The 17,039-nt window shown below is 46.3% G+C and overlaps 1 protein-coding gene across 1 annotated transcript in view; it reads right to left on the bottom strand.

Annotated features, from left to right (window-relative positions):
* Mcph1 (microcephalin 1) overlaps positions 1-15,281 on the bottom strand; it is an 85,901-nt gene extending 70,620 nt beyond the window's left edge. The window contains exons 1-3 of the mRNA XM_051169452.1: positions 15,131-15,281; positions 13,318-13,409; positions 7,829-7,947 (exon numbers count right to left, since the gene is read on the bottom strand). Coding sequence (XP_051025409.1) covers positions 7,829-7,947; positions 13,318-13,409; positions 15,131-15,230 — 311 coding nt within the window. The 5' untranslated portion in view covers positions 15,231-15,281. The remainder of the gene's footprint in view (positions 1-7,828; positions 7,948-13,317; positions 13,410-15,130) is intronic.
* Positions 15,282-17,039: the final 1,758 nt, after the last annotated feature.

Below are 17,039 nucleotides of genomic sequence, written 5' to 3'. Positions count from 1 at the left end.
CATGACGGCCTTTGCAACCTCAGGCATTGCTGTACCATGTGGTACATTTCTATAAAACACCCAGAAATTGAAACTATAAAGGCATTAGCAGTTGCTGAGGCTTTAGGCATGGGGAGTGATAGCTAATGGGTACAGGCTTCGATTCAAAATATAAAATACTTTAAAACTGTGGAGATGACTGCATAACTCTTTGACTATGTTTAAAAGCAGTGAACTGTATACTTTTAACTGAGAAAATCGTATGGAATGTAAATTAGAACTTATGAGAGACTGCTACATATCCACTCTTAATAGCTAAATTCAAACGATGGACAAATCCCAAGTGTGGCTAAAGACATGGAACAAAAGCACTCGCACTGCTGTAGGAACAGAAAACCATGAGGCCACCGTGTTTGGGTAATAAACCACAAGAAATGAAAACACAGAAAGGCACAAACACAAATCTCCATAACAACTTCATTCATAGTAACCAAAAATGGAAAACTGTTCAAATTTCTACCACTGGCAAATGCTCCATGGTATGTACATGCAATAGATACTACTTGGCTAAACAAATTAAACTACTGCTGCATAAAACATGGAGAAATTTCTAAAATATCACATTGAGCGAAGGAAGCCAAGCAGTACAAGGTAGCCCATCTGCCTGAAATCCCACAACTAACTTCTGGCTACAGCCTCCAGATCAGAGGCTGCTCTGGGGTGAGAAGTGGGGAGAAGGGAGCTGACTACAAAGGAGCAGGTGGTATTCTGGGGGTGGGTGGGTAATAAAACCCCTATATTTTGAGTTTGGTGATTATGACATAACACACTAATCTGTAAAGCCAAATGAGTACATTTGAGACATGGTATCCCAATATACCCCAGGCTATTTAGACCAGTTACAAAGCCTAATCTGGCCAGTGATCCTCCTGTCTTAGCCTCCTAGATGCTAGTGTTACAGACATGAGCCACCACACTTGGTTTAAGCAATACTTTTAAGGAACAAACCCATCATTTAAGCCTACAGAAGTCCATGGTGTCTGAACGGTCTTACCAGAAGAGCTGGGTGTACTGACTCAGGCAATGACCTCAGCACGGGGGAGGCAGCTGCAAGCTGAAGGCCAGCCTGAGCTACACTTACACGGTGAAATGAGAGAAGGTGGGAAAGGAAAGGGAGAAACAAACAAACAAACAAGAAAATCATGTAAGAACAGTGAAAGAGAAGCGGGAGGGAAACGTCTCTTGTGCCTCTTTTCTAGCCCAGTTATGAGTTGAACCTAGTAGTTCTTCCCAGTTTGTTATACTGAGGAGCCAAAGAAGGGAGACCACGGGGGCTCATGTGAACAGGAGAGCAACTGAACCTGCAGATCCGATAACCACATACACAATATCCCAGGCACCCTGAGCACAGGGTCAGCTAACGAGGGATGGCCGCATCAGCTCTGCTGTGTCAGCATTACCACCTTCCTTCTGGTTTATAAAAGGGCTTTAGCTCACAGACCATCTGCCCATGTTTATAAAACCACTAAACATCATTTATAGCTCATGGTACAGGGAAAGCCCTGATTCATACCAGCCACATGTATGCCTGACCAGGGTGGTTATAGAAGACACATTCTGTCCATGTTAGAATGAGCCTCTCAATAACTGACCAGAGTGACAGGATGCAAAAGCCCGGGTCGGGAATTCAGGTAGTTCCCACATGAAGTGAAACATGATGCTAGTAACATAAATTTAGGCAATGCATGTTCACACGGGTGTAAAGGGATGAAGTGCACACTGAGGTAGGCATAGTTATACACACTTTTAATCTCAGCACGTGGCAAGAGGATCTCTGAGTTCCAGGTCAGCATGATCTATATACTGAGTTCCACGCCACCTGGGCTACAAAGTGAGACATTGTCTCAACAGCAAAAACAAGAGCTAGAGAGATGGATCACAAAGTGAGACATTGTCTCAAAAGCAAAAACAAGGGCTAGAGGGATGAATCAGCAGTTAAGGGCATGTAATGTCTTTTCCAGAGGACTGGAGTTCAATTCCCAGAATGTATGTCAGACATGTCACAACCAGCTCTAACACCAACTCCAAGGAGATCTGATGCCTCTGGCCTCCCACAATAATTCATGTGCATATACCCACACAGACATATAATTAAAAATAATAAAACAAGAGCCGGGTGTGGTGGCGCACGCCTTTAATCCCAGCACTCGGGAGGCAGAGGCAGGCGGATCGCTGTGAGTTCAAAGCCAGCCTGGTCTACAAAGTGAGTCCAGGATGGCCAAGGTTACATGGAGAAACCCTGTCTCGAAGAACAAAACAAACAAACAAAAAATAATAATAATAAAACAAACTCTACTAACAACAAAAAGCCTCACATTTACCTGGCACTCCATCAAAATGTTAACAGAAAATGCTATTAGACTTCTACTGTGCTTCAGAAGTGCAAAATGATAACATTAGTACCCCATCTAGTGGCCAAGGAGAAGAATGCTTCAAGGCAGCCCTGGCAAGCACCTGGCTACAACCACTTCAGAGCCCAGCTGCTTCCTTCCCACCAGGAAAGTTTCTCCCCAAGAGACCACTGTCACTTCCCACTTCCTCGCCTGGGCCAGCCCTGCTACTCTTTCGCTCCCACCAAACTGTTGCCCTTTACTCCCCTTAACCAGTCAATGAGTCACCTAAGCAGTGATGTCTTATTCTCCAATGCAGACATTGCGCATTAGGTACTGAGGAGGTTGAACAGGGAAGGGCAGGCACATCTGAAAACTCAGCTGGCTAACACATACATGGTCCCAGAAGGTATTCCCATGGGACACAAGGAAGAACACAGGAAGGAGTGTTTGAGGGTCTCTAAGCAGAGAAAACACAAGTGCATCTGAACTGGTACCTGAGTCTTAGGCACTGAACTCAGGTTGAACCCAGTGAGGGTCAGAACAAAGCTGAGCGGCAGCACACCAGGCTCCATCTTTCACCAGGCTGGCTCCAGAGCCCGAAAGGTTGCAAGACACAGGACAATATATACTCTTAGAATCCTGTTGGAGGGAGGTGTTAGAAATTAGGATCGGCCAGCCAGCAGGCAGGGGGCCTCTTGCTCCCAGCCCACCTCTCCCCACACTTGTTTGGAGGATTTAAGTGCCCAGGATGCTCAAAATCTGTACCCTCAGATGAAATGGATTTGTATCTTGTGATGTGTTTAACAAAGCCAAGAATAACCTATAATGGGGGCCCGTGACAGATTGGAGCCGAGACTCTGGAGGAGCGAATCAACAGAGACACAGATCCCCTGTACGAGGAGCTGAGCTGGGGCAGCATCATTGGTTTCTGCAAGCGGCTCGACGAAGACTTTGAAGGGCCTCCACTCACTTGCTGGCCCACAAGATCCAGTCCCCACAGGGGTGGGAGGCCATCCAGGCCTTAATGGCCAGCAACAAACTGGCAAGTTGAACTGGAGCAGGAGAGCTGGCCCTGAGGACATGGGAGCAGGTGAGCCAAGCCTGAGGACAAGGGAGCAGGAGAGCTGGCAGGCTGACTAACTCAGCTTCTTCCAGGCCCTGATCCAGGGCTCTGAGTCGGCCTCACCCCAACATCTACCCCACGTATGATCTGCTGGAACACATGAAGGGGCCACTGCAGATCCAAAGCTTAAGAATCTCCATGACACACGGCAACAACAGGATATCCAAGAGCAGTCCCAGATCTGGTATTGATGGTGTAGGCCTCAAACCAGACCCATGAATTGTCACAATAAACATTTCAAAGTAAACATGTGTGGACAAAAAGCTACACTGCATGATATGTTACAGGTTCCCTGACAAGATTTTTGTTGTTGTTGTTTTACTTTACTGGGGGGAGGTTGCAAGAACAGACGGCAGACATGAGGGGATGGGGAGATGAGTGGGATTGCAGTAGATGACGTGTAAATCATAGACAAGCAATAAAAGTTAAAAAAAAAAAAAAAAAAAGGAATCCTATTGGAGCAGAGTAACTGAGTGAGGTGCTAAAAAAGGATATGCAATTATTACAATTATGTAATTAAGCAACGGAAGGGTGCTTGGGGAAACAGCATAGTGTCTATTGCTAAGTCACTGGAAGTTTGCCAGCGCCATCTTTCCTCATGCCACATTAGACATCAAATTGCTTTCCTACCTTCTGTGGACCCAACACCAGAGCCCAGCCCCCTCTTCTAAGAGGATGGTCAGCGTAAACCAGAGGATGTACTTGCTTTGTGAGAGAAGCCAGGGAAGAAGTCTCACAGCAGTGTACTTGTTCGTCAGCACTTCTGTAGGGCACTGCTCTGGAGAGATGAGTGGCGCTGCAGGCTTCTCATGGCCTCCCTTCCTTGGACCATCATCCACGCTGACTTCCTTAAAGATTACTCCTCCACAAACCTAGGTCCTGGCTCTGCAGCAGCCTTAGAGCTTCCTCAAACAGGTTGACAACAGCTAATGGGTGCATTTCAATGTTTTTTAGGTTGGTGAATGTTTCAAAATGTTAACTTGTTATCAGCTTTCTTCAGAAAACCCAAAAGACGAGAGCCAGGTTGCTTTTTAATTACTCTGTCCTCATTGTTTGTTTTCTCGGATATAAAATTTTCTGTTGTCTAAAGGAAAGGGCATTTCCACTGGAGACTATTGCAGTCTGAAGCCTTGTGTCCAACAGAGCCCACACAACAAGAATCTCAAGGCCACACAAACATGATCACTGCCAAAGAAAAACCAATGAGGGGCTCTGGGCAGTTAAAAGAGAAGCCAGACCGATGATTAGCACAACAGTCATCTCAGTTCATTTAAAATTAGGAAACATGAGTATAGAAATAGTACTTTTAAGTTATAAGACCTACCTTTTTATATTACTCGAAAGAGTAGAAATTAAAGCATTCTTTGCAGGAAAATTTGGCAGCATCTACCACAAAATACAATTGTGCTAACCATTTTGAGCTAAAAACTCCATTTCTGGCATTTAAACGTGCAGAAAGGCATATATGCACACAACAGTGATGTGCACAGAGGTAATGTCATGGTGATTCTGACTGGAAAAGGGGAATGAAATGAAAGTGTCACATCAGGTCAGGTATACACTACGTGCTGCCCACCTATTACAAACCACTTTTGTCTAAGAGTCTCCTTTAGCCCAGGCTGCCTCAAACTCTTCCCGGGGAGCATAAGACAACCTAGAACTCTGACCCTCTTGCCTCTACCCCTCCCCCACCTCACAGAGCCAGCTGACAGAGCAATTAAAAGAGATAAATTAAAAGCAGAAAACAGATTTACTCAATGTCCAAATAAGTTTTTCTGCTTCACCCAGCAGAGGTAAAAAGCAGCTAAGCCAGGTGGTGAAGAGATAGAAAAGCGTTTTTTCAACCAAGATGGCCTCAGAGCTGTTGTATTCAGAACAGTGTAAAGAAAAGTATGAATAAAAACCACATCCTCGGCCGGGCGTGGTGGCGCACGCCTTTAATCCCAGCACTTGGGAGGCAGAGGCAGGCGGATCGCTGTGAGTTCGAAGCCAGCCTGGTCTACAAAATGAGTCTAGGATGGCCAAGGCTACACAGAGAAACCCTGTCTCGAAAAACCAAAAAAAAAAAAAAAAAACCACATCCTCATACCTGTCCCGAGCACCTGACAGCATGTCATGTCCCAAGCTGAGGTCTTGCCCCCTCAGGGATAAAATACCTAGTAACCAATCATTTTAAAGGTCAACTAACCAATCATGTTTGTACTAAATTCTGCGTCTGTAAGGGTGTTTAAACCCTCCGCCATTACAGAACAGGGTATTTCCATCTCCCTGGAGTATGGTGGACCCTGACGCATCAGCTTAATAAATTCCTTTGCTTTTGCATCGACTCTGGACTCTGGCTCTCAATCGGGCTTCCAGGAATAGACTCTGGCGATCAAAGTCTAAGAGTGGCATGCCTTTAATCCCAGCTCTTTGCAGGCAGAGGCAGGTGGATTTCTGTGAATTCAAGGCTAGCCTGGTCTACAGTGAGAGTTCCAGGACAGACAGGGCTATATAAAGATCCCTGTCTGGAAAAACAACAAAAACGAAACCACTAAAAACAAAACAAAAAGCAGCTGGTGCCAGCTGGCTAAAGTGGAAAAAAGGGAATTCCCTGGATTAAAATAACCCCAGCAACTGCCGGGTCATGCATCTTTACCTTTCACCTGGAGTCAGCTGACTGTGAAAGGCAGATGCCCCCAAATGTGCCTTAATCCCTTTTAACAGATTGATGTTTTTGGAGCCATTGTTGAAAATTGGCTAATATTATGGGTTTATATTCAGACCCTCAATTACCCTTACCCTTTTTTCAATTTTATTAATATTTATTTATTTCTGTGTGTGAGTAGGAGAGGGAAAGCTGTGTAAGTATACTTATTCCAATGTGCATATATGCAAGTCAGAGGACAATTGGCAGGGGTCTGTGCTCTTGTACCACCATGTAGGTTCTGGGAATGAAACTCAGATCATCAGGCTTGGTGCCCAGTGTCTTTATAGGCTGAGCCATCGCAAAGATCTACAATTCTCTTTATCTCTTATGCCACTTACTAAACTTATCAAAGCACAGAAATACCCTTATGCATTCCTGTTTATGTCCACATAAAACTAGATTTTACATTTTAACAATACATATAGACCTTTAAATATGTACTAAAGCAATCTTAACCTGTTTGTACATAGAGATCTGTCCCACTTTTTACAAATAACTTTTTCAAACTGTATAATTATTACACGGACGTATTTTAAGTGTATGGGTATTGTAGGTTACCCGCAGAGGGTAGGAAGAGGCCATTGGACTCCCCGGAACCTGGCATTCTGCAGAGTTTTGAGCTACCATGTGGGGGCGGGAAACTGAAGCTGGGTGAGGAAGGTGAGGAGAGCTCTTCCTTGAATACTGTGAGCTACAGGGACTGGAAAGATAGCTCCGTAGTCAAGAGCACTGTCTGCTCTTCTAGAGGACCTGGATTCAATCCCAGCAACCACATGGTGGCTCACAACCATCTATACTGGGATCTGATGCCCTCTTCTGGCCTGCAGGTGTACATGCAGATAGAGCACTCAAACATAAACTAGATAAATCCTTTAAAAAAGAAAAAAAAGAAAGAAAGAAAAAAAATCCTGTAAGCTATTTGAACAAATCATCAACTCAAGCAGGAAGTACTGGAAGCCCTATTTATAGCAGACATGGAACAGATATGGCAGAGGCCTGGACTTACAACTGCCAAGGCTGCTTCCATCAAGTTAGAGTTCAGTTTCCCACCTAGGTCCCGCAGTGAACAACAGCCTTCCGCAGCAAGCCCATGCTCGCGTGTCTGTTTTAAATCCTGAACCAGTCAGTTGTTACTGCTACATCACAACCTCTCTAGTCTGGCAGAGACGTCATCCGGCTCCCCACACAGTTCTACTTTACCCCACAGGAGTCCCCACACTGTGTGCCTGACCTACCAGCACCAACTTCCACATCAGTTCCCCTTTTATGGCTGGATTGTGTCCTCGAAATCCACAAACTTGTATCCCTAACTACCAAAACCTCAGAGTGACTGCATTTAGAGACAGGATATTTAAAGAAGTCATCGATGAAGGCCCTAACCCAACACGACTGATGATGACCTTTTAAGAGGAAATGAGGACAAAAATAAAAACAGAGGGAATGCCAGGAGAACAAAGGAAGAAGATGGCCACGTACAGGTCAAGATGTCTCATATGAAATAACCCGCAGGCACCTGACATATTCAGCTTCCAGAGTTGTGAGAAAATGAGCTCCTACAATACAAGTCTATTGATGGCACTTTGTTAACAGCAACAGGGGCTAACAATGCATAGTGTTGTCACAATCTTCATGGCAACTACTTACTTTTCAACCCAGAGGACAGAAACCAGCTTTACTCCCGTCTTCTGGGCTTTGTCCCAGGTGCTCTGATATCCGTCTTTGAAGATAACATGGGTCACTTGCTTGTTGAAAGTTTTTAAAACCTGAGGACAAAAATGGAAAAACCAAATACTCTTTGCTATTTCTAATTTCCTAAGTAAAGTGATTAACAAGAACACAGTTCAAAATTTGTCAAAACAAAACCCAGAACTTCGCCTCTTGGAAAGCACCACACACCCTGCGGTGGATATAGAAGGATGCATGAAAAGCACGGCTGCTTCAGCATAGCATGGTGGAGCACAGCTTTAATCCCAGCATCCAGCACTCAGGAGGCAGAAGCAGGAGGATCTGAGTTTGCAGTCAGACTAGTCTACATAGAGATGCAGGGTAGCCCGGCTCCATAGTGAGGCCCTGCCTCAACCTCTCCCTACCAGAATATACCTGCTGCAGTTAGGATGAGGATCAGCGGTCTGTAACCCTTACTGCCACCCATAATGCTTCTACTCAGGTCATCTTTGCTCCCCTTAATAAAGCTTCCAAACAGTAGGAATCCTTCAAGTATAAAGGCAACAGGAGAGAACAAACCAGGAGGAGCTCCCTGAGGATAAAACAGAAGAAGAATAGACAGGAGGAGGCGCCACCTATTTACAGCTGGAAAGATTGGGAGACATAGGACACATCAAAACCACTCTATCCTTTAACCTCCATGTATGAGTTGTGACATCTGTGCCCATGCATAGGCAGATACATAACCACACATAAAATCACACACACACACACACACACACACACACACACACACACACACAGTGCTGGAGCGATTGCTCAGCTGTTAAGACCACTTGCTCTTCTTGTAAAGGACCAGGGTTCAGTTTCCAGCACCCATATTGACAACTCACAACCATCTATAACTCCAGTTCCAGGGACTTGATTCCTTCTCCTGCCCTGGCAGGAGGCATGGCACCCACGAGAGCACATATAAGTAGGCAAAACACTCATAAAATAAAAATAAATAAAACCTTAAAGTTGTTTTGTAAGCTTGCCATACTGGGCTGTGGACAAAGCGCAGTTGGTAGAGTGCCTGCCTAGCACACACAAAGCACTGGGCTTTCTTCTCAGCAGCACAAAAACCAGGTATGGGTGTAAGTCCCTGCGATCCTAGTGCTTAGCTGGAGACAGGAGGCCCTTACATTCCTTACATTCAAAGCCATCTTCTGGCACATGGCCAGCTCTAGACCAGCCTGAGTACAGGGGACCCTGTCTCAATAAGTAAATAAGTAGATGAAAATTCCATCTACAAGCCTGGTCTACAAGTGAGTCCAGGACAGGGAAACCCTGTCTCGAAAAACCAAAAAAAGGAAAAAAAAAAATCCATCTACATTAAAGAGAAACAATATAATTCAGAGAGGAGAAACAAAGAGAATAGATAGCTAATTAAAGTTGAGAACAGTATTTTGAGATGATGACATATTTATGTGATAAGATCAGATATTTCAAAGGGGTCAAGACCTAAAGGGTTACTACAAATTTAAGAATGGGAAAACAGGGCTGGAGAGATGGCTCAGAGGTTAAGAGCACCGTCTGTTCTTCCGAAGGTCCCGAGTTCAATTCCCAGCAATCACATGGTGGCTTACAACCGCCTGTAATGAGATCTAGTGTCTTCTTGTGGTGGGCAGGCACACATGTGGGCAGAATACTGTATAAATAATAAATAAATCTTAAAAAAAAAAAAAAAAGGGAAAACATAGCTGGGTGGAGAAACTCTCCCCAGCAACACAGAGCACAGAAAATAGTTACCAGGGAAAGACAGGACCATAAAAATCTCAGATCTTGATCTTAAAGCCAAACTATGAGGTTAAAACATATACAAACTTGGGAGATGAAGCAGAAATTATTAAACTCTCTCAGACTCAAAGGCATGCACTCTGGATCAAAAGAACCCTCCAAAGTTACAGCACCAGTGTAAAGAGTGCCACACCAATCACGTGTCCTAGTCAGGGTGACTGTGGTTGTGATGAAACACCATGACCAACAGCAAGCTGGGGAGGAAAGGGCTTACTAGCATACACTTCCACACTGTAGCCCATCACTCAAGGAAGTCAGGGCAGGAGCTCAAACAGGGCAGGAACCTGGAGGCAGGAGCTGACACAGAAGCCATGGAGGAATGCCGCTTGCTGGCTTGCTCAGCCTGCCTTCTTACAGCACCAGAACACCAGCCCAGGGGTGGCCCTCCCCCACCAGTCACTAATGAAGAAAATGCTCCACAGGCTTGCTACAGCCCAATCTGACAAGAGGCATTTTTTAATTGAGGGCCCCTCCTCTCAGATGACTTTAGCTTGTGTCAAGTTGACATAAAATTAGCCAGTGTACATGCCATCGTGGAATTAAGAATATCTGAACCAATACAAATGGTGAAAGGGTGGAAATAAATGAGAAGGTGGAGATAAAACAAACTTCAAGCAATGAGAAATAACAACTAGAAGATCAGTCATTATCAATGGCAATCTCAAGTCAGAAAATAATGTAGAAGCTGGGCATGGGGGCACAAGCCTGCAAGCCTAGCACTCCACAGGCAGGTACAAGGCTCATCACTATGAGGTTGGGGACAGCCAATATTGTGAGACTTTTGTGTCTAAAGGGTAATAAAGACATTCCTTCAACAAAAAAGAGCACATGCTAACATTTTACAATCACCTAAAATCTTAATCAGGTTAATTCACACAGCCACGTCAGACACAATGGGTTCAGTCAGTGAGGTGATTGCTCTGTAAGCACCGGTGTCCTCAATTTGCTTTCCTGACTCTGTGTAAAAGGTCAGGCATGGTGGTGCTTGCTTATAATCCAGCACTGGGGAGGCTTGAATCTACGGTCTCAAGCACATTAGGAAGATGCTCTATTGCTGAATTTTATACCTATATCCCTAACCCTTTCTTATTTAATTTTTTTAAATTGTGATACAGGATCTTGACAAGGTACTTTGTAATCTGCCTCATTCTCCCAAGTAGCTGGGACACTGTCCTGCCCAGGTTGAGGCTCATGGGTGTGTGTGCATAGATAGAGTTTTGTTCTATTTGTAGGTTCAGGCATCTATTGGGGACTTTTATAGAATTTATCCTCCCTGGAAAGTACTGTCCACTAGAAATATGAAAGCAAATACAAAAAATAAGAGATTAAAGACAAAGCATCTGGGGTCTGGTGACAGGACTCGGGGAGTAAAGGAAAGCACTTGCACAATCAAGTTCATCACCTATGTGTGTTCCCCAGGCCCTCCATGGTAGGAGACAGCCTCAGGCTGCCTGACTTCCACACACATACCATGGTGCTCTTGTTCCTGACCCACACATGTTTCGGGTCGTTTGTTTGTTTGTTTGTTTGTTTTTAATAATTGCCTTTCAAAAACAGAGAAAAGACTGGGGACCTAGCTCAGCGACAGTGTCCTTGTCCAGTGTGGGTAAGGCCAAGAATTGTATCCCAGAACAAAAGAAGTGTAAGCAAGGGACAGCTGGCTTCTCTTAGGCCTCCTTACAAGTTTCACAGCCACGCACAGCAGGTGTTTCAGATGTGCACAGGTGTTACTGTGGTTAACAGCCATTCCCAAAGCGATCAGGAAGAGCTCAGCCTAGCACCTGGGGCCACTCTCCCCACGGCTTTCATCAACCTTATCAGCCAATAAGCAGCAACCCTAACCATCTTTCACAGGAAGCATGCTGGGTACTTACTACAAACCTTAGAACGGAGGAGGGTCTGACAAGATCCCACAACTTGGCCCTGAGCTGCCATGCATGACATCTAGATAGAGGCATGAAGCAGAACCTAGAAACTGCCTCTCCTAAAGTGAAACTCCACCTGGTACCCCACGTGTCAGTGTAACAAAGCATGCTGTGTCTCTTCAATAAAAAGGGTGACCTTCTGGACAGAAAGTCTCTAGCTTATCATGGTTTTACTTAGGACTGTCTTATTCTAAGGAGCTAGGAAAGTGATAACAGTAGAAATGGTTCTTTGTGCTGGCTGGCTAGGAACTGTAAGACACACATACTTCATGATGCAAAACCCAGAAACTCTCAGTCAGTCCCTAGAGCCGCTGCTCCACACATACTCCCAGAGTCGCTAAGCTGTGACGCTGTATGTATTAAACCCATTTCAATGTACAGGATTTCGATTTGTGGTTTTTTTTTTTTTTTTCGTTTTTCGAGACAGGGTTTCTCTGTGTAGCCTTGGCCATCCTGGACTCACTTTGTAGACCAGGCTGGCCTCGAACTCACAGCGATCCGCCTGCCTCTGCCTCCCGAGTGCTGGGATTAAAGGCGTGCGCCACCACGCCCGGCCCTCGGTTTGTTTGTTTGTTTTTTTAAACCATGGGTGTCTTAGGCTCTGAGTCCATCATAGGTAGCAGGGCATCTGTGAAGACTTCTCTACTCTCAGCCTTTGACCCAACTTCACAGGGTTGAGGGGTGCTGAACAAGGCCGGAACTGCTGTAATACCACCCTACTGCACCCTAACCCTCACCTAGCCTTGAGTTATCCTGGCACCCATTTACCCACTTCATTCAGCCAGTCAGTGAGCATCTCTTGAATGCCTAGAAGCAGGTAGGCACACTGTGTGCAGGCACAGCAGTCTATGTCTACAGTCTGCATTTCTTCCTAAGTAAGCACACTGTGTGCAGGCACAGCAGTCTATGTCTACAGTCTGCATTTCTTCCTAAGTAAGCACACTGTGTGCAGGCACAGCAGTCTGCTACTATCTACATTTCTTCCTAAGTAAGCACACTGGGCTCAGGCAGAGCAGTCTGTCTACTGTCTGCATGTCTTCCTAAGCCAGACCCCTCAGACTCATCTTGAGCCCTATTGCCTCTATGATGGGGAAGTGAGCTAAGACAATGGCCCTACAGTTGTCAACCCTCAAGCAAAGCTCACCTTTCCCTGAGGCTCTGTTGTTCTGGATCCCCACACTCGCTTCTGACATTCTCCTGATAATTTTTTCCCCCTCTCTTGTTGGGTTGGTGGTCAAGCCATAATATTCAAAAGACCTCACGTCCTCCTCCAACACTCTTCACTCTAAGGAGACTCTGAGTAAGGCACTAACTATCCTCTCCTGACCTCTGAGAGCTTGACCCCCATGTCACAATCTATAGCTGTGACTGCCTCGAGCTCCAGACATGAATAATCAAATGCCTATGAGATGTTGCCAATACGCCTAAGGCCACAACCTTCCCTTAGAGCCCTGCTCCTTCTCCTGTGTCTTTACTCGTTTGACTCCGAGTACCTGCCCTGACAGAACCAATGCCAGACACTTGCTTCCTACCAAATTCCTTCTGTAATGCCTCCAAGACCATCTGCTCGGTAAGCACTACTGTCCAACTCATACTTGGTTTCTTCGCTCTGGCCCCTACCACTCACCCACAGCATGGCCTTCATGCTGTAAGGAATAGCTCCCCTAACAAGAAAACACCAGCAGGCTCGCAATCAGTTCTTACCTTTGCCCCCATATCTTCAAGTTGTTTTGTAAATGTCTTTGAGTAGTTCTCTGTCCCTTTGGAAGACCATACTTCAACATAGGCCACAACGTCTGAAAATAAGCACACTATTAGCAGGAATCACACACTGTTAAGTCTCCCCTGCCATCCCCCACCCCCAACAGATTTTCTCTTGTACTGTTTGTTAGAAAATAAATGAAAATTTCTATTAGGTATCTATTCAAAAATATCACCGCTATTTTGGTGGTTCTTTAAATTATCCTAATCCAGGCTTAATTATCCTGGATTCAGCTTCCTGTAAAGAAACAGATAGTAATTACTCCAGGCTTTCTGGGCCAGACTATCTTTCAACAACATAGTTTTATGGCCATAGCATAGACAAGCTAATATAGTTGGGTTTTAGTAAAAAAAGAAAAATTATGGAACTGAGTATATTAGCACATGCCTGTAATCTTAGCGCTCAGGAATTAGAAGGTGGAGGCAAGAGGATCAAGAAGTCTAGGCCACAAACTGAGATCAGGACAGCCAAGGCTACATGGAGAAACCCTGTCTTGAAACAAACAAACAAACAAAAAATAAAAAAGAAAGAAAGATAGAGGCCAGCTTGGGCTGCAGGAGACCTTGACCAGTATAATTTTCATCTGCCACTCATTTTATTTCCATTTAAAATATGAAGAAGGGCTGGAGATGTAGTCCAGCTGCAAGCGTGGTTATTTAGCACGTACTAGGTCCTACTACAGCAGAAACCAGAGATGGAAGCTCACATCTGTAATTTCAGTTACAGAAAGGAGAATCAATAATCCAAGGTCGTACTGAGCTACATAAGAAGTAGTAGGCTAGGGCCAGGCAGTGGTGGCACACACCTTTAATCCTAGCACTTGGGAGGCAGAGGCAGGTGGATCGCTATGAGTTTGAGGCCAGCCTGGTCTACAAAGCGAGTGCAGGACAGCCAAGGCTAACACAGCGAGACCATGTCTCCAAAAACCAACCCCCCCCCAAAAAAAAAACAAACAAAAACACAACAACAAAGAAGTAGTAGGCTAGCATGCATTGGAGACTGTCCAAAAAATCTTTTTCCGGGTGTCCCATTGTTAAGTAATTACGAGCAAAATACTGAAGTAAGATTATGAAAACAGTCACACCAGGCTACAGAGCTGCGCACACTTTCTGACCACTCCAAGTCCCTCCACACCTTGTAGCTCAAAACCAAACTCTACCCACATCAGTCCCTCCAACCTAGAAAATGAACAGAGTTGTTGGAGAGCCCCACAAGTGTTAGCTCTACTCAGGCAGGACCCATCAAGAGGCCGCTCCCGTTATTACCAAATTAGTTTTCTGATCCCACTAGTGCTCAGGCCCTGGCGGCGGCGGAGGGGGTGGGGGGGGGGGGGTGAGGCTCTCAGAAAGCTAAGATGGGACCTGATCCTCCTTAGCTGTCCAGGGCTCAGCACCCACAGAGGGAACACATAGATGCCATGGCAGGGATTCCGAGGTAAGTGAAGGGCACAGGATGATATATATTGATATATGTGTGTGTGTGTGTGTGTGTGTGTGTGTGTGTGTGTGTGTGTGTGTGTGTGTGTGTGTGTGTGTGTGTGTGTGTGTGTGTGTGTGTGTGTGTTTGTTGAGGGGGGGTATCCATTCACGTGTTCAGAACCCAGAGTGAGGGAACTCCAGGGTGTGAAGGAAACCGGGATATGAGAGGGACCTCCCCGGTGTAAGGAGACCTGAGACGTTAGCGGACCCCGGTGACCCAGGAAGGACTTCCTGGTACACGTCCCACAGCCCCCCACAACTGAGCGAGTCTCCTCACCGTTCAGGAAGGCTCCTCCAGCGCTTCCCGGGGCCTCCATGACCAGACCAGGCGCTGCAGGACCCAGCGCGCGCGGACAGGAAGGCAGAAAGGTGCGCATGCGCAGGCCCGGAGGTTCGGCGTCTCAGCTTGGGGGAGTGTGGGGAAGGACTCCGGTCTCCTCCGTTCCCTCCCCGCGTGGTGTGTCGCAGGCTCCGTGACACCGTGCAGCAAACACCTTGATTCCCTCGAGGCGGCCCGAGACTAGCCCGGGCCCTCGGCAACTGTGGGCGCCGCCCTGGCTGGAGTCGGTTTCTCCCGGCTGGGCTCGCGTCCTCCTCCACGCAGCGCCCGGTGACCCGGTAGGGGGACCCTGCGCCCTCTGTCCTCAGCCCCACCCGTGGGCCCCGCTCCGGAGCTCGGCTGCTGGAGCCTCAGCGTAGGCTCCGGATTTCAAACCTCCCGCCAAAGAGATTCTGAGAGTGGAAGAGTCAAAGACAGGCCCGCCTCCCCACGCTAGGGCTGCCGGGAAGGGCATGAGGCCCCAGGCACCCTGGGAGGACAGCAGCCAGGGAGGTCGGGCACCTCTGCGGATAAATGTCTCCTTTAGTCGCCTTAAGCACAGGGCGTTAAAAATCACCTGGTTTGATTAGACAGGGTGGTTTTGGTTTTATATTTATTTAGTTACGAGTATCAGTACTTTGCCAGCGTTACATATGTGCACCATGCCTGGTGTGCTTGGAGGTCGGAGGAGGGTATCAGATCCACTGTGGCAGGAATTACACGTGGTTATGAGCCACCATCAGATCAAATGTCCTTAACCGTTGAGCCATCTCCATAGCCCCTGGTTTGTTTTGTTTTGTTTTTTTAGAGAGGGTCTTGTTTTAGCTCATAACTCCTGACTCAGCCTCCCCACGTGTTGGGATAACAGGCTATGCCACCTCATCCAGGCCCGCACCATATTTATTAAAAGATGAGCCAAATATATGTAATGTTTCTTTATTCATCATTCAATTCCGCCCCCCCCCAGGCTTCAAAAGTTTCACAATCTTAATAAAAACACAGCACTAAAAAGCAGACTTTTTTTTTGTTTTTGTTTTGTTTTTCGAGACAGGGTTTCCTCTGTGTAGCCTTGGCCATCCTGGACTCACTTTGTAGACCAGTCTGGCCTGGAACTCACAGCGATCCGCCTGCCTCTGCCTCCCGAGTGCTGGGATTAAAGGCGTGCGCCACCACACCCGGCTAGTAGACGGACTCTTATTCCACATCTTTAATGCCAGCTCTTGGGAGGCAGAGGCAGGTGAATCGCTGGGGGTTCGAGGCCAGCCTGGTCTACAAAGCGAGTCCAGAACAGCCAAGGTTAATATAGATAGACCTTGTCTCGAAAAACAAAAAAGCAAAACAAAACAACAACAACGAGTTTATATAATAAGATTATTGTTTGGAATATAGTGGATATTTAGGAGTTTTTGTTGATCCCCGCCCCACTTTGCTGGCCTTTGAAGGGAATTTGTCTTTATTGTCTCAACTTTTGCTCCTGTCAGAAGATACAATTGCTGAGTGCGGTGACTTACGCCTGGGCGGGGTGGGGGGGGGGTGGGGGGGGGTTGGTGGGGGTTGGGGGAGAACAATGGTCGGGAATTGGAAGCCACCCTTGAATACGCCCTTGAATTATCCTATCTTTTTTTTTTTTTTTTTTTAAGTCAAATTACAAGTAATTAGCTATTATTGGGAATTCATCCGTACAGCTTGGGAGCTCTCCCTAGGCAGCCTCAGGTGCCGGAGAAACTCAGACAAAAGGCTAACTGTGGTGGCCATTAGCATACCAAAATGTCTGCCTTCACTCCCCTTCCCACTTCTAAACTCCAGTTCTTAGGCTTCAGTTCTGGACGCTTCTCACTCCTGAACAACCCTGCCATTTCAGCCACGT

This window comes from Acomys russatus, chromosome 27 (assembly GCF_903995435.1).
Source record: "Acomys russatus chromosome 27, mAcoRus1.1, whole genome shotgun sequence".
NCBI lineage: Eukaryota > Metazoa > Chordata > Mammalia > Rodentia > Muridae > Acomys > Acomys russatus.
The sequence above is the reverse complement of the archived record's forward strand: the minus strand, read 5'-3'. Positions and strand labels throughout refer to the sequence as shown.